Source organism: Simochromis diagramma, unplaced genomic scaffold (assembly GCF_900408965.1).
Source record: "Simochromis diagramma unplaced genomic scaffold, fSimDia1.1 OVJJ01000501.1, whole genome shotgun sequence".
Classification (NCBI taxonomy): domain Eukaryota; kingdom Metazoa; phylum Chordata; class Actinopteri; order Cichliformes; family Cichlidae; genus Simochromis; species Simochromis diagramma.
Window position 1 is genome coordinate 3,526,547 of NW_024387320.1, and position 21,832 is coordinate 3,548,378.

General features: G+C 37.3%; 1 protein-coding gene across 2 annotated transcripts in view; it reads right to left on the minus strand.

The window, feature by feature from the left end:
• Window positions 1–21,832, minus strand: part of uxs1 (UDP-glucuronate decarboxylase 1) — a 35,898-nt gene that overhangs the window by 9,262 nt on the left and 4,804 nt on the right. For both annotated transcript variants that reach the window (XM_040005490.1, XM_040005491.1), the window contains exons 3-9: window positions 19,368–19,416; window positions 14,695–14,738; window positions 12,651–12,711; window positions 9,164–9,344; window positions 5,860–5,964; window positions 4,873–4,932; window positions 4,162–4,283 (exon numbers count right to left, since the gene is read on the minus strand). In XM_040005490.1, the coding sequence (XP_039861424.1) occupies window positions 4,162–4,283; window positions 4,873–4,932; window positions 5,860–5,964; window positions 9,164–9,344; window positions 12,651–12,711; window positions 14,695–14,738; window positions 19,368–19,416 (622 nt within the window). The remainder of the gene's footprint in view (window positions 1–4,161; window positions 4,284–4,872; window positions 4,933–5,859; window positions 5,965–9,163; window positions 9,345–12,650; window positions 12,712–14,694; window positions 14,739–19,367; window positions 19,417–21,832) is intronic.

Consider the following 21,832-nt stretch of genomic DNA (forward strand, 5'->3'; position numbering starts at 1 on the left):
TCTAGCCCCATGCACGGGGCGATCGGCGGTAGCTCGTTAACGGAGATTTGCCGTGTTGTGGCGTTAAGGTCATTTCAACGAGATTAACCTGAAAGCACTAGTGGGAACACAACGAATATGACTGCACATTTACGCCGACATCATCCTAGTGCAAAGACAAAAACAACAAGCATGCTACTAACTTTAGCCGAGTCATTTAGACAGCTGTTAGCACATGATTCTCCTTATGCTGCTGAGAATATAGCCCAGAAGAAGCGGATAGTATAGCTTTTATTTTGGAAAGAGACATTTCTCTGTAATAAACTCTCTTTTCCAAAGATGAGTGATTCCTCAATCAGATACAGGGCTTGCAATATCGCTAGCCCGACGTCCTGGGGCTAGCGATTTTTTTCAGTCGGGCTACCAAAATCTATCTCTTCCCTGCCCGTCGGGCTATTGTAGGAAGGAAAAATATATGTCAATGCTTTTGCATTCTTTCAGAAATGTAGCTGGGTAATTATGTCATTGGCATTGGTGAGCCACTGTCAATATGTGACATATTGTAATCGCGTTTGAATTTGCGCTTGTTTTTTTGCTTTCACTTTGCAATCGTGCGAACTGTGTATAGAGAGCGACAGCACTGATCTGTGAGTGATGATAATTTGCGCACCAATTCCTCTGACGTCGTCTTATTAATCGTTAGCTTACTATGCAAACATGACAAGTGAAATCTCCCGCAGCTTAAACATGTGAGAGGTTGATCGCGCAGAGAATCGCTGAGCTTATGTGAGTGCGTGTGTAAAACCAGCAGCATATATATTTTAGTTCTGCTGAGCCAAATAAGACAGGTCAGGGTGAAGAAGTGACAGCCAAAGAAAAGCTTACCACAAAACGGAGAAATTATGACAAATCAGACTATAAGGCAAAAAGAAAGTGCAGCTTTATGGTTTCATGGACAAAAGAATTTCTGTGGCTGCAATATGATGAGCTAAATAACCAGGGCTGCACATAAGTGGTCCGCAGGTGCGCATTCGCTGTCAAAATAAAAAACACGCACAAGGGTTAGGGTTAAATTTAAAAACTGTACTTTTGAGTTAAAATATATATTTATAATTTTAATAAATGACAAATTAAAAAGGCATGAACATTTTTTTTGTATCGAAAAAATATCGAACCGTGACACCAAAGTATCGAACCGAACCGAACCGTGAATTTTGTGTATCGTTGCACCCCTACTATATACATATATATCTATATAATCACCCTCTTCTATATAAATAGGAGAGTGTGATCAAAAGGTTCTGGGAATGGGGCCTACAAAAATGAAAAACACCTGATTTAAATTTGCCTAATCTCTGCAGATGAAAGAAAACATCAACCTGGGTTTCAAACTGACCTACATTTAGTAATGGATCATGACTGGTGTTGAGAGCTGGATCTCCAAGCTAAATCAAAGACACTTGAAAAGGTCAGAGTGTTCAAACCTAAAGGCGGTTCAAGCCCAGGGTCAGGCTGTTAATGCAGAGTTTTGTTTGGCCCCCTGAGGTGTCAGAGTAAGAAAATTCACAGAACTGTGCTGAGTGCCAGTGAGCCTGGAGACTATTTTCGGCACACCAACATAATTTTCTCTCTCAACCTGGACTGATCCAGATGAGACTCCATGCAAATTTGCCCACTTCATGAAAAAAGAAAATTTGATTAAGGGATTGCCATTTTTACACACCACAGGAGACCCAGCTTCAGGGGACATAGCTACATTTTTAGAGTGAACATAAAAAATATTCTTTAAAAAAAATCAGACGCACTGAAAAGAGCCTGAGGTGCATGATGGTAAACAGGAAACCCGCCAAATCTAAATTCGGCACAGTTTTCCATGTTTAAAAGGTCCATTTCCAGAACCTTTTAATCCCCCACTCCTCATGTTTCATTCATATTTCATGCTGAACATTTTCTACAGGTTGTACGCACTGCTTAGCCAGTCACTCAAAACTGGCAGGTTTCTACCTTCAAAAATATTTCAAGTGAAGCTCCAGCTGAATAATTTTATTCACTTACATATGTTGAAGCATAAATCTGATAATATTGGGGAGGGGGACATTTTGCACTCCATCATTTCTAACAGTCTCCAACTTTTCAGCATGATTTCAGATACTCATGAAGAAACAGGAAGTTGTGCTCCACTACAGGCTGTACAGTAGTATACAGTACTGTGCAAAAGTCTTGAGTCACACCTCATTTCTTTATATTTTGCTTCCAGGAAGTCAGAGTTTTGTTTCATTTTTTTTTTTAATTGGTCTTGAGGTCTTGCAAAGTTTTTCTTTGGACACTGGCTGCTTTTTCACTCAATTTCAGTCCAGTTCTTGCACCTGACCATTTTCAGAGGAATTTCGTCTGTTAACCCTTAACCAAGGCATGAAGCAGTGTTGTCTATACACAACAGAATACTCAGCAAAGAAAAAAATCAAATTGTATGTTTAGCCACTTTGTTACTAACAGCCTGTTGCCTAAACCACACAAGGTGTTTCCTAAAGAACTATTAGCTGAAAACTTATATCTCAACATGGTGTGCAGTGTGCTCTTAAAAATTTGAGGAAACTGGACAAATTGAGGACAAAAGAAGAAGTGACATGCCCCAAATATAGCTGCAACGGATTAAAAGAAATTGAAATTCATGTCCTAATAAACTGGGGAAAAAATTGCATCTGTCCCTTCAGTTAATCTGTAAAGCTGAACCCAGACTCCAACAATACTGAAGTAGTGTGGGATCATTTTGGCAGAGAACTGAACCAAAGCCAGCCAACATCCAAAAAAAGAGTGTTGAATGTCCTTAAAAAAAACCCTATTCTTCTAGAACATTCGAACTATTCCTGAAGACTACTTAAAGAAATTATCAGAAAATCTGCCTAAGAGAGTGTGTTAAAGAATAAATGTGGTCACACCAAATATTGACTTCCAAGTTTGTACAACTGTAAAAACTCTGTTTTTGCCTCAAATATTTCCATGTATGGCTGCACGTTTCAATAAACTATTTCCCAATTTTCCTGACAAAAAACAAAGAAATTAGAAGTAGTTCAAGACTTGCACAGTACTGTCTTTATGTAAAACACATCAGGCACTTCCCATAAGGAAGTGGCTCTCTGTGCTTAATTTAAGAAACGTGTACTCCCTGCTGTTGAAAATCTGTGATGACACTTTAACTTCTTTTTCTCCTCACAGGTATTTTTTAAGAGCATGATCGGAGGGTTTTTTGTACCACAAAAGCATACGCTCTATTTTTTTCCTCTCTCTGTCGCATGTTTTGTTTAAAATCTTGTTCATCTTCACCTTTGTTACAATGTAACACAGTTATGCATATGATCATTAATATAACAACCAAGTAAAGAGACATTTTAAGCATAATTTGATATTGTCCAATCAAATAACTTGATTGGAAAAAACTGTTCTGTAATTTTTGTACACACACACCCTTTAATGTTTCTTTTTGGCGACAGGCAGGTAAGACATGCCTTTTCATCTGCTCCATAACCCACATTCATCACTTTTTAAATGTTAATGAGTTTTGATTACATGACCGGGCAATAGATGTTATGTGTGATATTCTCGTCCCGCAGCATAAACAGCTGACATTTGATTCTGAAAGCCAGCCGTTTCCAAGAATTCTCTCAGTAAGTGTGAAAAAAAAAAAATAATGAGGCTCTGAGGGGGGCGCGGGTGACGAGGCAGATAAATAAATATCACCTGCCTGAAGGAAAGGCAAGAGAAGTCAATCATATCTGATCATCAAAGGCTGTTGTCAATCAAGTCAATGCCAATCCGTCTTAACATAACTGAAATCATGAAGAGCTTTGCTGAATTTTTCATCATAAAACACAAGTCTCAACACAAGGTCGACATGCCTGATGGGAAGCTATCGCCTTAAAAACAGCCTCATAGCAAGACATGAAAAAAATATATTGCTAGAAACCTGTTTATCTTAGAAACCCTTTCACCACTTGCATGGATAGTTATTTCTAGTCCTCTCATCCAGAAAGTATTAAGTGTCTGTTTAAGTAGAAACATTCAATTATTGTAGAGATTTTCATTTGTATTTAAATGTTTTTAGATAATTGTAGGGTTTATTTTATAATAATTATCAAGAATAGATGATGTTATTGCACAGTAAATGTTAAATGATGAGGATACCTGCTTCATGTAGGCATAACACATAGTTTCCGCTACACGCTTCCCTTCATCGTAGCACGCTCGAGGACCGATCGGGTTCACGTGACCCCAGTAATCCTCATTTTGGGGGTGTACCTCTGGATCTGAAACAAAATTATTTCAGGAACAGATCAAGCAGTTTTCACATAATTTCAGCTCAGCTTTCTCCACACAGAAAAAATTGCTTGTTCACTGGTGCACACACAGACACGTCCATGTCTGCCTAGAAGATACAGCTGCATTTTACCACTTAGCAGATAAGATGAACCATTTGCAATAAATAATTAAGGCCTGTAAGAACAGGCTGAATGACATACCTTCATTAGCATTCAGGGTAAAACTCTCATTTGCCATTTCTGAATCTCACAGTAAACACGGTACAATACTTCAGCCTCACAATAAGCACAAATTTTAAGAAATCATTTGGATTTTTTAAACCTCTTCATCAATTATGACTCTCAAAATCTGATTAACTGTAGTTGCCGTGTGTGAATGAATATAACAGTGCACACATACACATAAGCTAACACCCAGGTTTGTTCAATCTTGTGCTCTTGCTGTGATTGAAACCCAAACTGCGTTTTAGTGAAAGATGCAGGATGGATCATAGGAATGAGCCGTAAATAACATCAGGTGTGCGAAAGGCTCACAATGGCAGTGGAAAACAAAACCGGCTTCAGAGATCTTTCTTACCTCCATAAACCTCAGAGGTAGAAGCCAGCAGGAGTCTTGCGCCCACACGCTTGGCCAGGCCTAGGACACAAACAAAACAACAGTGTTATGGTAGGTTGAGCAGGTAACACTCTGAACCTCTGGGCAACCACTTTAGATCGTGAGGTGGCTGCACAAGTGATCTGGTGGGAGGCAACCTGTCTTCAAACAATGACAATACAACTCGAGAGTGTCTGGAATCATTCTCATAAAGCAGTACATTGGTCCTTTTTGTTATATTGGTATCCACGTATCATTTAATTTTCTGAGTTTGGGGATGACAAAGTTTCTTAGCCTTTTTAAAAATAATAATAGAATAGATTTCCATAACAATAACAAAGACGACTCTTGACTTGTTCAACAATGGTTTCTATTATATAAATGTTTCATGGTGGCTCCTTCAAAAATGACAGGACTATTAAGGATATACCTGCTATTCTGACTCAGTACTTATTATCTGACCAGCAGGAAAATGAAAAGGAAAAGTTCTCTCAGAGCTGTACCACTGATGGAGTTTCAAAATGCATTTTACATCTGAAAGCTTAATCACTATTGTTAGCACACAAAAAAAGCCTCACCAGACTTCTCATGAAGGATCGAATAGGTCGCAGAATCATATATCCTTAAGTAATGAACCTAAGTTTGAATATTCTGACAGCACCCAGACAAAATAATATGACAGGCATTTTTTTCTGGAGCAGCTGGATGAAAAGTTGACAATTTAATGAGTGAGACTAATGGATCCTATTTCTTTCCCTTTACTTCTTCAGTCTGACTTGATAACAAAGACATTTTTTATACAGGCTTAACTGAAGACTGAAGAATATTTTACAATATTTTATTGTTAAACGGATGGAGAAATTTAAAAAAAAAAAAAAAGGCTGCATCAATTCTGATTTACAGGCGATGCAATTAGTGAATCTTTTTAACCCTATCCTTGAGTTATCCTTGAGTACTGAGTTTACTTACCAAGCATGTTAAGTGTGCCAATGGTGTTGGTCTTCAGTGTTTTGATGGGATTGTACATGTAGTTCGGAGGAGAGGCTGGAGATGCCAGGTGATAGATCTGGTCCACTGTGAAGAGCAGAGGAAACAATAATCAATAAATCAATCCTGTTTTCATAAAATCTGTGTATGAGGATTTTTTCCTTACTTTTAAAGCCTTTATTGATAATCAATTTAGGAAGCTTAGGCTTTAAAAGAGCAGGAGAGGAGACTAAACTCAAAAAGCAAAAAACTCCTACATCACTTTGTCCTTGAGTTATCGCATTCACAAACTTGGGTGTCTGTGGGTGACTACAATAGCCCTTTGACCTTTTACAGCTGAGAGGTAAAAAGCTGTAATAATGCAGCAGATTCAAGCTGAAGGGCTTAAGAGTAACAGATATATGTGCTATATCATATTAGAACAATGGACTACAAACAACTATCTATACTTTGGGAGCTGCAGGTAAGTCTGAACTCCAAATACAACAAGTTTTAGCTCTGAAGAAATGCTTGGTTTAAAACAGTACTACTGCAAACCAGAACAGTTGTTCTTTGAGGCTTTCAAGGTTGAGTTGCAAATCTATATGTGTCAAACATTTTAAATGGAAGAAAACTGATTTTTAAAAGCGTTTAGAACAATATAAATAACATACGTAATCAGAAATTAGTAGGTCATGTTATTTGAGTTATTTCTATTATTTTTACCCCAAACTGCAAACGGCCAATGGGTAAACCAATATGTGGGATACTTCCATATTCACTGAGTCCCCCATGGCTTTCCAGGGAATCTTTGATTATACAAAGGCTTTGAGAATAAACCCCAGAGTCAGAGTCCTAAAAGCTGCACATTGGTTTTAAATGGAAACTCCTGTAACCTGACTGGCACCAAACTGTAGCAACCTTTTCCTCCTTTGGATCCATCATTTGTGTGGAGAGAACACCTTGTTCTCCATATCCTTTCTTTAACTAAACTAATTCAAATGTGTCAAATTAAAACTTTTCATAAAATGACAATGATCCTCAAAGTTATTTAATAAGCAATAAAAAAAAACTTGAAATGCATTATGTGTACTTAGTCTGATCTTTGTGGTTATCCTTGTAAGTAGTCCTCACTGCCCTATAAGTCTTGAACAGGTACTTATCTGTCTCGTTCCCAGTCTCTAGCACTCCACAGAATTTTCCTGTTTTGTAGGCCACTCAAATCATTTATTTTCAAGGCAAAGCCTATCAGCCACTGAAAGCGTGACCTCCTCTTCAATGCCTTACTTTCAAAGCTTATTCCATCCCATCACTCAGTATTTTTAAGTCCATTGCAGTACCTTGTGTTCCTCTCAAAATTCCAAAGACACTGACGTCAGATCAGACTATTGCGAGCAACAAGAGATCTCTTTTGCTGTGCACATTTATTTTTAGAATACATTTTCAAGACTGTATATTAGCAATAACATTAAATGTCAATCAGACATGTTTGGTTGATCTCTTCCATATGAAATGTGTTCATCATTAGCACTCTCCATGCGTATGGTACTTTAATGGGGAAATTTTTTCACACCAAACTGCAGTGATGTCTTTAAGACATTATCAGGCAGAAAAACCAATTGCTATGCTGGAACAAAATACTAAGTATGTCCTTTCTGCAGCAGACATGTTGGCTGCTATTACCTCAGCCGTCAATCCTCCCTGCCGTTAACAATCCCACCTCTGCCCATTCTCGTCCACCTATGTAGACACCAAGTCTAACAGAGTGTTAGGCTGCTTTTGACAGATGGTATACCAAAGCAAACAAACAGTGTCAACACACTTGGATTGACTGAGAATATCAAGGCACTCAGCACCCTGGAACAATTCTAAGCATGTACTGGGAATTTAAAGATAGACTGGAAGAAAAAGTGATAAATAGAGAAACTCAAATACTCTGGCATCAAAACAGAAAACCAAAGCTCTTTCCATCCTGACAGGCACCTACAGATCTTGACCACTCTGAGGTGTCAGATCGTGATAGAAAGTGCATCAAACATGCCGTACCGCTACTGATCACGCCAATCCGTGCAGATAGCTTCTATTGATAACTATTGATGGACGCTTTTGTTTTTGTATCCCATTTTCAATTCACATAACCCCTAAAATGCCATTCTTAAAAATAACCACATCCAGGAAATGCTAACCTGATAGTTTGTATATTTTTGTATGACACTACAAAGCATGAATGTTTTGAGTTACACAGGTTTAATTGAGCTTCTCCAGCATTAAACTTTTAAAATGTAAATGCAGTTAGAATTACAACACTGTCAGACGACCCTGTGATCAAGCCATCACCGTGGACACCAAAGTACTGTATGTTTCTTAAAATTACTCTTTTTTTTTTTATCCTTTTGGGGGTTGGAGTGGTGTAACCTCTACTCAAAACAGCATTAAAGATGACCTATTTTTGTAGCTTCTAGCTCTACATTCTTATTCTGCGACTCCAGTAGAGTAGTTTTGCATGTCAACTGTTATACTGGCCCTCTGTGCAACACCATCAGTTTATGCTCCATCTGAAACAAGCCCTTTTAGCCCCCCTGTCTCTTTTGCCCTCCTCCATGCAAGCTGACTTTCTTATTTCTGGCTCGCTCAGGTTGGACTTCAGCCACCACAATCGAATGTTTGTGAGAAACACCTAACTAAAAAACGAATTTAAAAAAACATGTTCCTCATTCTAAAACTTCATATTTTGAGGCAAACACAGCCACTTCAATACTCTTTCCACCTGCAGGTAGAACCCGAACTTTTAGCATTTCTTAAAAAAATAAACAACTTTACTGTATAACAGAAAAAGCATTTTGTGATCAACCAGCAAAGCGTGCAGAGTTTTAATAAGCATGCTCATGATGTCCACGTCAAAGTGGGCATGAGCAGGTGGATGACTGTGTTAAAATCATGTTAAAATCCTAGCTTTTAGCTCAGGATGAAGTCTGAGTTTTTAACTTAGAGTGTACATAAGCCTGCATCATCATTTGAATGCCTGGCTTCATCAAGCACTGTGCTACTTTATGCTGAAGACATAGAGCACTTATATCTCAGTGAGCTGTTCACAAGGCAGTGATGTAATGTTATTCAATACGGCTTTAGTAAACAAGAGCGTATTTTCTTATTTCAGATATACTGAGTGGAATCAAACACATTTGACTAAATGGAAAATAACTTGAGATAGCAGCATTGTGGATTATACCACTTGTTTCAACCAACAGGCAGACAGTAGAAATAAGTAGAAAAGGTCATTACCTACCACTTTCACTTTTTCACTCACCTTCAATGTAGAGAGGCTCTACCACATCGTGATTGATGAGTTCAAAGTTTTCATGACCAATCCAGTGCTCCACGTTCCTCTTTCTTCCTGTGAAAAAGTTGTCCACCACAGTCACCTCATGGCCATCCATCATCAATTTGTCAGTCAGATGGGAACCCACAAAACCAGCTCCTCCAGTTATCTAATAGCAAACACACAGTGGTGGATACGTTTGCAATGTCAGGGTATGCGGAGTCTTCTTAAGTGTATATTACGTTACAAAGCAATGAAATGCAGCCTGTGAGCAAACAGTACCTTCAACATAGCATGCATGCAAATCCACAGCTGTATTACACTAGCTACAAGTGCTCCACCGTTTTAAAATACAATTAAATATGCTACGTAAGCCAGCAGGATTCATTATCTCCCATTAAATGAATATTGCCAGTCTTACACAAATCTGTGGAGAGGTTTTGTGCCATTGTTTCACAGATTATTGTGATATTGTATCATAATATAATAGGCTAATATTTTGTTGCTTTACTTTCTACTATTACCTCTTAACATCCCGCCAAACAAACAACTTAGGGGTTAGGGTTACTAGAAGAAAAAACTAGAAGACGTTAACTTTAAAACCAAGTCGTTTGCATGCATTCCTGTGCAATCAATCAATAGTTGCGTATACAAACTTGAATATATATATAGTGCCATCCATAAATGTCACTCGTCACCCATATCCAGCTTTAATATAAAGGCACCCACCTCCATGTTTCACAGCCAACACTTTGCAGTTGCTGGTGTCCCCGAGCTGTTTAATCTCTTTCACTTTTTCCTTCTTACTCAAAATACATAGAGGCTGATATCTTTCAGTGTGTTTCACACCTTGTATGCAGTCACTAAAGTAACTGCCACACAGTTAATACTCGTGCCAAGTCAGACACACGATCATCCATTTTCCAACAGTACGCCTCTTAATCAATGCAGCATTTGTGTTTCAACTCATGTTCATTGCACTACTTATACTCTTGTGACCTCTTCAATCTTTATGAAAGCTTACTTTCTGTTTTTCATGCTTGCAGTGTCTTTCTAACCTTTCTAACACTTTATCTGCTAAATGATTAATGATTCTACTACACTGAATAAAATACTAAAGGGTTAACTTATTGATTCTTTACTCCACTCCAAGTATGGTCGTTTACTGCTGCTGCTGTCTATTATATCACACAAACAGTAATAGTATATAATTTTTACTTAGGAGTGGATCAGAATCCATCATTGATAGCTTTATGATTCCACTCGGCCCATAAACACTCAAGAGTTTCCACCTCAGGATAAGTGGGCTCAGAGTTAAGGGTTACATTCAGAGCTGGTCATTCATTTATAATGAAGACTATATTGTTGTTATCTACCTCACATTTTTATCAGATTGCACAGGGATATTCTCAGCAGGTTAACTGAATGCATGACCTGAATTATTGCCCGTTGTTGGAATAAGACGCATGTTGTGTTTCATTTGCTCATTACCAGTAGGCTCACATAATCCCTTAAAATCTTTATTTTGCACTGATGATATGTACATTTTTAAATTTGAAGTAACTATGCCATGTAGCCATGGCAGTAGACAATGCTTTGTATTCGTACATATTCATTTAGAAAATTAATGAAATTAAACTAATCTCAAATTTGGCCTCAATCTTGAGAAACTGGTTTTAGAACAACTGCTAGCGGTATTTAGTTACAACAGCAAGCTACACAGCACCAAAACTGCTTTTCTAAAGGTTACAAATAACTTATTCATGTCTTCAGACTTCAGACCAGGACAGACACATCTACGTCCTGGTGCTGCTTGACCTCAGTGCAGCTCCGACCAATATGGATTCAGTTGAACTGTTGATCACAATATAAACACATTTTTTTATTTTAGTTTTGTGAAATCGTTTTTTGTCTGACTCACTTATTTTTATGTATGTCCAATCCAAGTATTTTGAGGCCACTGTTGTTAACATCTTTTATGTACAGTTACTAAAGTTACCAAATGGTTTTCATTGACCGTAAGAAAAAAACAGAACTCTTCACTAACCCCCCCCACAAAAAAAAAAAAAAAAAACTATGCCCATGTCACAACTTCCTGTTTGCTCCACTGCAGGATGGTGAGTAATTCAGAAGGTCCTTGGTTGCTACATTACTGCTCACAGTCTGACTCAAAGGAGGGCTAAAGAGCTAGATAATTAAGTTCAGACTTCTTTTGAGAATATCTCGAGATGTTTCTGTGGTACACTGCCAACATTAATACTAGAGCTTATCCTTTTTTAATCTTATAAAGAATATAAAATTAAGCATAGAGTAAAAATGAAAACTATGAATTAGCTTAAAGTTAATTTTTCATAATTGCTTGTGTGGTATCTGTATGTTTCAATGGTTTTCTGTCTGATGTTGTGTAGTTATAAATAAGCTGTATTTAGTTCGCACCATGTCACACAACACTACTGACCTTCTACTTCAGCACTAGGTCCAGCTCCACCCATTTGGCCCAATAGTGAGCACCACTTCAAGAATTAGGGTGGGCGATAGCTGCTGTAAAACTGCTATAAAGCAAGTGTTTTATAGGAAGCACTGATGGCCTTCGATCCAGGTCTGCTCTCTCAGACAGCACCTTAAGATTAGGGATGGGTACCGGTATCCGGTGCCATTATAATGGCACCGGTTCTGACATAAACGGTAGTAACCAGACTGAAAAGCAGCGCACATTTCGGTGCTTTTTTTTTTTTTTTCCTGAGATGTCATACACTTTGGATTCTAGCCAATCATTTTACTTTTCCAAGGATAGTAGGCGGGCCCAGGTACACACGTTCTTTTAGAGCAGAGCTACAGATTAAAAATGCCCAAGGCAAAGCGGTGAAAAGTCTGGCTGTACTTCACAGCAAAAGATGCAAACTCAGCAGCCTGCAACAAGTACTTTAAGGTGATACTGTGCAAAGGAGGTAACACCTTGAATCTGATGAAACACCTGGCGACACATAGCGTTTTTTTAAAAGCCGAGAAATGCACCGTATTTGATAGCTTGCTGCAAGACCTCACATCGAGCACATCTACTGGGTGTGGTAAATCTCCATTAGCGAGTTAGCACAGATCGCCCCGTGTGTGGGGCTGGACGGTGCTTATCATTTTGCAGAAAAAAAAGAGACTGCTAAAAATAAAAACATAAGAGGTTTTTGGACAAAGTTTGTGTTCTCCATTCTTTAAGCACCAGTGGAGCACCGTTTAAGCACCGGCACCATTTCAAAAGTACCGATTTGGCACCGGTATCGGATAAAACTTAAACGATACCCATCCCTACTTAAGATACACATTTCTGCAAGTTCTACTTCCCTCAGTTTGCTGTTAACATGGAGATAAGTCAGGCTTTGAGGAAAGCTTGTGCTTCTGTTGGCCTTTGCTTATGAAAGCTCAGGGTTATGTCATGTCATGGTTACTGAAAATACGATTTGCACTTGGATGTGTTACATACCAAAATTCTTTTACGATCCTTTTCTGACAGGAATTTCACCGGTGGGTATTTCTGAGAAAAACTGTAAGAGAGAACACAAAAACCTTTTGTAGAGAACATCTGGAGAAACAATCACATAAGCCCAAAGCAAACAGAACAATCTAGGATCTTACTCTCAATCCAGGTCCTGTAATCTTATTAATAAACATCAATAAACTATATTTTATGGTTACCTTTGGTGTAGCTACAATTAAAAACAAAGATATGAGCTGGTTAATCATTTAGAGAAGTGTATTTATTTCAAGATTGCTTATGGGAATACAACACTGTTTCAAAAAATAACCTCAACTTGATTATTAAAACTGGCCTTTAAATAACCACAACGCTGCACCACTAAGCCTGTGCTGTATGCATGATGAAAAAAAACGAACATTTTTCACAGAACATTCACATTTTTTGCGGAGGAATTATGCCCCACTCTTCTCCTTCAACAATGCTAAAGTTTATTGAGATTCGCTGGCATTCATTAATGCTCAACTCTTTGAAGGTCGCAGCAAAACATTTCAGTCAGGTTGAGTAAAGGACTTTGACCGGGCCATTGCAGCACCTTGATTCTTCTATTTTTTCATTTTAGCCTTTCTGTTGTAGATTTGCTGCTGTGCTCGGGATCACTTTAGTATCTCTGTAAACACAAGTCTGCGCATAAATTGTGTGTACGAACGTTTCACGCAAAATTCAGTGTTTTATCAATAATTTCATGTGTTTTACAAACACATTTTGTAGCACCTCTGACCAAACATATGAACAAATGAAGGCCTGGCTGTCGTAGGAAATTTTAGAATGAATGCGCTGCTACTACTCATAATAATTTTTACTATTGCCTTTTGGTTATTTATGGTTTTCCAAAACATCATGAACCAAAGAATATTTAGAATTACCATAAAAATCAAAAAGTATTCAATATTCCTTATCTATGACATCTTAAACAATCATATATTTCATTACAAAATTAGCTCACTCAAGGGGAAACAATATTCAGTACCTCCATTATTTTAGCTCAAGCTTTTATTCATTGATTTATTTAATTACTTTCTTTTAATATTGTTCACTCACAAGGAAACACTGTGAAAAGCAGCCCCTTTTTTTGGCTTGACAGCTAGTGTAAAGTGTTTGTGCTGATGTGCTGTGTTTGGGTTTTGTCAAATGTGGTGCTGTGCCTTACAGGCAAACATCTCCACTTTGAATTTACCAGAACGTCCACTCTTAGGAACACTGCAGCCTTTTAGTAACACACACCTGAATGCTCCATACCAGCAAACCCTGAGATCTTCTACTTTATAGAGGTGCTCACAGTTGCTGATGATCAAATAACTAAGGCCATTTGATTGGCGACACCTAATTGATATTTCCCCTCTTAAATCCTGTTAAAGCAGTAAGGGAGAACTGTTTTTCACAGGGCTTAGCTTTCAATGATCCACAGTCGCTCTTCAGGAGCACAAGGTAGATATAAAATGTGCTCCATTTAGAGGTTCTTGTTGCCCTCACACATGTTAAACTAGGGATAACGGGCTCATTTAAACACGTACCTTTGTATGTCAGTGTTATTAGCATTAAAGGTACTAAAGACAAATATGTATAATTAACACCTTCAAGCTGGATTACTGTACCCAGAGATGCTACCATAAAAACAATGCAAAATTAGGTTAATTAATTGATAGCCTGTGATGTAGAAATCTTCTTATCACAAGTAACAAATACCACCAGATGCAATTAATTAGCTGCTGTTGCATTCATTCTGTCTTCAACGTCTGTTAAAGAGAGATAAACCTTTTAAATAAGCACAGAATGTTAATCCATGTGCAAGTTATTCAGATGCAGCATTCTCAGTCTATAAGTGCCCTTTCAAATGAAAATTCAACAGTTTAAAGTAGGAAATGAAGGCATATATAACGCTGACCCTTAAACCTACTTATTAGTCCATTAAGCTTTCCTTCACACCGAGCTATGAGCAAATATTTTAAGATCTCAATGGAAACAAAAACAACAAAAAAACCCAGATACAAACCTTTGTTCCAGGTCACGAATCTTTTCTTTGAGAGGAGCCACAACCTAAAGTGAGATAAAAAAGGGAGAAATGCATGAGCTGAATTAGCAATGCCCTTAAGTAAATAATAAATTAATCCTCCAGTGGTTCAATTTTACCACCGCAGCATGCTAATGTACGTTTCTCACTAAGTTCATGTTATTTTCATAACATTGATTTAGTCAAGAGATGAAACCATGTGTATTCCTTGCAAAACGTGCAAATTTTTGTGTTTACTGAATATTCCTGTCCTTTAGACCCAAACTAGCCTATACAATACAAACAATTCAAAAAGCATAGTGATCCCTATGGACATTTGAAAATATTTTTCCTTTGGTACAAACAATTCAAAAAAGAAATTACACAAATACAAAAAAACGATTAGTTCACAAACTTACACTTTAGAGAATTACAGATTAAAGCAGCAAGAAATGATAGATATTCCCAGAGAGAATTGAGTCAGGGCTGATGGAAACATTTCACTGTAGTTGAAGAGAAATGTGAGTCGAATTTCAAGATTAAAAGGATGGAAAAAGGATGAACTTCACAGACAGCAACTTTGTCAAATACTTGATAAGCCTATAATCAAGTGTACAAGCACTCCTGTATCGTATATCCAATGATTTATAATAACCAAATGCTATAAACACGCTCGCTGCGGATTGTTTTAATATAATTGCCTATTTCACTGCAGGATTCTTCTCAAAAAACCTGACCTGTCAAATGTCAGAAATAGATTTTTTATTTTAGTTTATATCTAACAATTTTAAAGGACAGAAAACCAACATGACTATATTAACACTGCCTGTTTTGTCTGACCAACACTCTGAACCAGCAATTACAACTTCACTGTATGCACTGAACTCGAGAGAAACCAGAACAAAACTAATTTATAGAATCGTTGCATTAAAAATAACTATTCAATGAAGTCTTTGCCTATTACTCAAAACTCCCTGCAGCTACCTGCAGTGACAGTGTTTTCTACAGGTATAACTATATGACTGAACTAGAATCTACCCCTTGCATTTCTATGCCAACCACTCAACCTGTGGTTTGCATCCATTTGTGTGTTTAAATAAATACATGGAGTAAAGACTTTCAAAGTATTTAATAGTTGGGAACCACAGACCTTTTAAAAGGTCAAAAGATATTTTTGGGGCATTTACCAATTGGAAGGTCAGTGGTTCAATTCCCAGCCCTTCCAGGCAGCACGTTAAAGTGTCCCTGAGCAAAATACTAAACCCTAAACTGTCCCTGATGAATCACAGAAGCTTGTGTGTGACAGTTAGAATCTGCTTAAAAGGCACAGAACAGAGTATGTGTGCTTATGTGGTCAGGTGAAATGGCATGTAGTCTAAAATGCAACAGCCCATATTATAAAATACCCTCACCTTATTGTTTATCCCATTAACACTGGTTTGTAATATTACCATAAGAGCAAATAAATCCTCAAGTCATCAACAAAACCACGTGTTGTGTGATCACAGTGACCTTGGCCAATGGCAAAAAAAGAAATCTAATCAGCCGCACCAAATGTAATCAATTTCCCTCCATATGTTCCTGCAATATCATTCCCACGAATGGGCCAAACATGAGCTCACAGTGACATCTGATCATCAAATAAAAAGTATTCACTTTTGACTTCAACTATGAAAAAAAATCCCCTGCTTTCAAGAGCAGTCATGTTAATGAGAGTGTGACGGTTGGACGAAGGTACAGACGGACAAGCCAAAAAAAACGCAGCACCTCTGGGCACAGCTGTCGTGGCACTGAGGCATAAACAGGACTGAAGAGGTTTCAGGATGCAAAGTGCAACAATCCTATTTTTAGCTAACATGAGTAAAATCTCCTCACAATCTTTTATTGAATTCATTTAAGTGCTTTATGGCAGTAAGTCATTTCCCAGGTTCAGTGTATAAATAACAAGTCTGCTTGAACCTCATGTTATAATCACAGTGTGGATTTATACTTCAAACTGATTAAAAAGGTTACCAGTAATATGATGGTTTTCACGGGATCGAAAACTCTAAGGTCAACATCATAACAGACTGCAATTATTTCAGTGACCATCTGCATCTGTGAAAAGCACTCACTTTTATTCAGTGTTAAGGGAATTATAATTGCTTTTACGAAGCTGGCTTTACAACCGTGTGTGTCCTCGTGTGCATCAAATTCAGTTTCGATTCAATTTGCTGGATGGAGCCAACAAAAATGAACTCCAAATAACTGTTTTCCTGAATAAAAACACAGATTTACATTCAAAAACTCTGAGTGATACACAGCAACTGAAAATTTCAATGCATGCAATGCTACACCAGCTTTATCATGTGACTCTATGATTAGTTCATTACCAGCCCCCTGGAGAACTTCAGGACATGTTGAGGAGGTAATTTAGCCATTTGAATCAGCTGTGTTTGATCAAGGACACATCTAAAACCTGCAGGACACCAGCACTCGAGGCCTGGAGTTGCCCACCCCTGGATTAATGTAAATCGACAAATCTTCATTAACGGATATGTTACAGCAGATTTGCAGACTATCAACCAAACAACAATTATTTTACCTCTAATAATCTTGCCCTGATCTAAGTAACTATTGTGTACCAGACTGTGTCACAAAGTGAATACTCACATTAAACCTTAATGTAAAAGTAACAAAAAAATAACAAAAACAACTTTTTTCTAAGAGTCAAAACTCAGGAAATGTTTCATTAATTTTACAAGAAAGAAAGAGCATCTATCTAGCTTTTTTATACTGAAATAGTAAAGAAAACTCTATACACATACTGCACGCAATAACCACCAAGTTGACATGGTAAGCGTTTAATTATTATTTTGACGGGGGGTTATAAGTTAGTGCTGTATATTTAAGACCAAAGTCAAAACCAACAACTCAACCATTAAAAAAAACATTAAAAAAAAGCTTCTAGTCTTTATTTAACATTTTTTTCAGACCTGTCACAGAATGATGAGGCGTAGACAAATGTAAACAGCAAAAAAATTAGCTGGTGAGTGTTTTTTTGTTTTGGTCTGCAGACCTGACTCCACGCATCTACGATCCTATTCGTCACCACTTGTACAAATATTTAAATCCATTTTCACTTCATAAAAAATCCCCTGCAGTTGGTCACACTTAACTATCCACCTGTGCTGCCTGTTCTAAATCCTAGAATTAAGAGTCAGCTCACAATTTGTCGCTCGCCTGAGAATAATAATTTCCCTCGGCTACAGAGCTTATTGCGCAGTAACTGCTGCAGCTGTTACTGATGACGACACTGTTAATTCACTCAACAAGAAGCAACCCTGCTGTGCACTATTTGTAGATCTGTCCAAGGCTTTTGATACTGTCAGCAACAGTCTTGTCACAGAATTTGCTCTTTGTGGGTTTTGATGTTTAATGCCTTAACAGATTTGAAATATATCTCCCAGGATTACGTCTAACGATAGTTTCACCCAAGTCACAAGAGGGCAGATAAAGATGTGCATGCAGATTTACTGCTATTTACTCTTTACCAAAATTCAATACTTCAGAAAATAATTTATGATTAATGTTTCCAGTCTTATGCATGTACTAAATTACATTCAACAAAAACTGCAGTTACATGCTCTTCTCCACATCATTTACATTGCTTGGGTGACCCTTCCAGCCTTATAGAAAAACTGTCCTCGAAAGATAACACTGAATATTTTAACTGTGGTTATCTGCAAAAGTGCTGCTTGACGAGATCATTATAACACTTTTTATGGAGTTATATTGAAAGCTTTGATGATCCTTGCTGACAGAAGGCACCCTCATTTATATAACTTTATCACTTGCTCTAATAATAAAAAACAAAAAAAAAACAAAAAACAGGTCACAGAAAAACTAGAGCAAGAAACATAAACAATACAATCGTTGAACTGGGAACAGCTGGTTTCCAATAGCAATTTCCTGACAATAATTTGACAGCAAGCAGTACAAAAAGGCTGGAAAGTATGTGTCAATACATTATTCAGTCAACAGTTGTTCAGTTTTTAGCAGAGTATTGATAAGCTTAAAACAAAGAAATGTCATCCTAGAGGTTAAAAAACAAACAAACAAACAAACAAAGAAAAAACCAACCATCCACTGTACTCTTAAATTCATGGTAATCTGTGAGTCAAGAAAAAAAAAAGTGAGTCAAAAAACAAATAAAATTCTAAAGACTACGTTGAAAAGAAACTAATTGTGTTATAGGTCTTCCAAACTAAATAAAAAAAATTCTAAACTTACAGTTTGGTAACAGAAAAAACTACAATACATTCAAAAGTCACTGGTCAATGAAAAGTACATGAACAAATAATAAGAAAAGTGACTCCAACCATATGAAAAGCAGAGTCTGAAGATTATTGAACAATTTTGACAAAAAGGTGACCTGATTTGGGGTGGTGGGTGTGTTTTTCAACAAAAAAAACAAAACAAATCTCGGTCAGATTAATAAGGAAAGAAGTAAAAGCATGGATTGTCCCAACACGTACACCTTTGTGAGGGCGTATTCTAGTAAATTATTAATACAAATGTCAAATATGTCTGTGAAAAAGTGAAACAGTAGCTGATAATACAGAGCAGAGCTCCTTGGACCTGTGAATATAAAACAGATCAGTGTGGTGAGAACTGCTTTTTTGTTTCAAACTCACGTCTTCAATTTGTTGCTTGATCTTCATTTCTCCGATTTCTTGTATTGATCTATGAAGAGAGAGATACAAAGAAAAGGCCAAAGGACTTAATCAAGGACAAGGATATAACTACAAGTTTAAGCATGCTGTGACCTATAAGCAGCAACACACAACACATCATCTGTCTGTTCATTCAACCCTCTACATTCATTGTTTCTGCTTAATGTTAACTGATAGCGAAGCAGAACAGGGATGAGTGTTTCCGGCTAGCTCAAGAAGGTAATCAATTATAATAATGATTAAAAGGCAAGGGAAAAGTCCAGATAAATGCAACTGATTAATACAATACAGAAATGTCTTACATGCTTTACCCAACTCACAGTAAATATTTTGTATGGCTTTATTTCATTACATGCACCTAAGTAGCTTAATGTTTTTATCAATTACATTCTAAACTTAATTTGAATTTATTTGCATGTCTAGTACTAACATGGCTTGTTTAACCCTTCATATTTACAGATCGACACAACAAACATTCAAATATTGATTTCAAATATTGCGATCGAATATATCGAATATATCGATGCATAAATAATCCCAGCGAGCCAAAAACTCCGGCTTGAGACTGCTCTAAAAGCTCAGTTTCCAACATTTGTTTCTACTTTTGCGTTGTGCTGATGTCAACTGACGGGAAGTAGTATGCAAGTATTTTCTGTTTTGGTTGATACCACAACAACAGCCAAAAGGCAAAATGTTTGTTCTCACAACATCACAGATGACTAAACAACACAGCCCAATTTGAAGCCGGATTTTGGGCTAGGCTAATGCTCTCAGAGGGGGGAGTCCCATCTGTAAATTACACTGCTGAAGAGCCAGAACCGCTAGATGTAAATAACATTATATCAATGAAATGTTTGTCTTGTATGGATAATCAGATCAAACAGCTTATGACTATAGTCTGCTATAAAGCTGCTCTCTGTAATCCCACTAAGTCGTTTAAGCTGTTTTACAACAGCTAAAAAAAATGTATGTAGAAAAGCAGTTAAAAGCAACTATGAGAGAGATGCAACAGTGTCACTATTTTATGCACTTCTATATTTCCTGAGTGCAGAAGGCTTCCACTTCTGTTTGCATTTCAGACCATTTCTCTCAGGTATCTTTTAACAGGAATACAAATATTTTTTTCTGAACAGCAAGCACAATCCAGGAATAAAATACAGAGCTGGAAGCGAGCATAGCTGACTTCAAAGTCAGCCAGCATACCCACCATCTTTGAACAGGATTAACACATCTTACTACGCGCTGCTTTTTCACCATCGCTACCACACTGCAGCTGTTTCATTACAATTCAATCTACTCCTGACAGCTAAGTCTCCTCAGAAGGCCAGGAGTAGAATGCCTTTTTTATATTACTCCTTTTATTTCATATCATACAAGGCGGTATATTCATAACCGTAAATTCCTGTTGTTGTGCAGCAATAAGCATCTGTCATTATGGAGTAATGACACATTGTAGACTGAGCTCCACAGACACTTGTCAGGACTGGTTAATTAAACAGATAAAACAGCACAAAACAGAAGAGCAGAATGGTCGTCTTCATGAGACGCCCTACTTCTGGCAAAAAATGAGACATTATAGAGATGAGTAAACATTATGCCAGCATTCGGGGAATGCTATGAATTCTGATTAGTGTTAAGTGCATCGTTGGAGACTTACATCGGCTATATTTTTTCCCACCCATTTGAAGTACAACAATTTGGCCACAACTACTAATACAAAAGCTTGCTCGGCATGTTTACAATTTGAAACAGAAAAAAGCTGGTATTTATGTTTATGAGTTTATTAAACACATCTACATAAAGTAATGTCTTGATGTCTCGCAGATTTTCTGCATTTTATGCTTCAAGCCCTTCATAGGGCTTGTTGAAATCAATCACATCTGTCAATAGCCTAATCACATTTAAAATGTTGATAAAATTCTGGTGTGGCAAACCATGCAAAACATTGTACAGATAATCAAGTTAATGTGCCGAGTGAGGCTAATGTTAACAGTGCTACTGACAGCAGTCTTCTATCACTGAAGGTTAATTTTCACACAGCTGTGCAGCACGTGTTTACACATCAGTCCCATCGAGTGGTTATATGCCGGTTTACTCTGACTCAGTTTACATTCACCCATTCATTTTCTAAAACAACACAAAAGAAGGCTAGCTATACAACTTCCCATAACTGAGGGAGCACTGCTGACATCAGCTGAGACAAGGAAAAAAATCTAATTGTGTCTAAATGTGAATTCTCCTCACTTTAATTTGATCCAAATGGAAGAAAAGTATTAGTATTGAGTAGGGCTGCAACAAACGATTATTTTGATAGCTTACAGCTTAAAGTGTTTAAGGTATTTGCTAACTAAAAATAAAGACAAGATGATTAAACTTTTAATGAAATTTGCAGATGTCTCAGTGGAGTTTAATAAACTTGGCCGTCT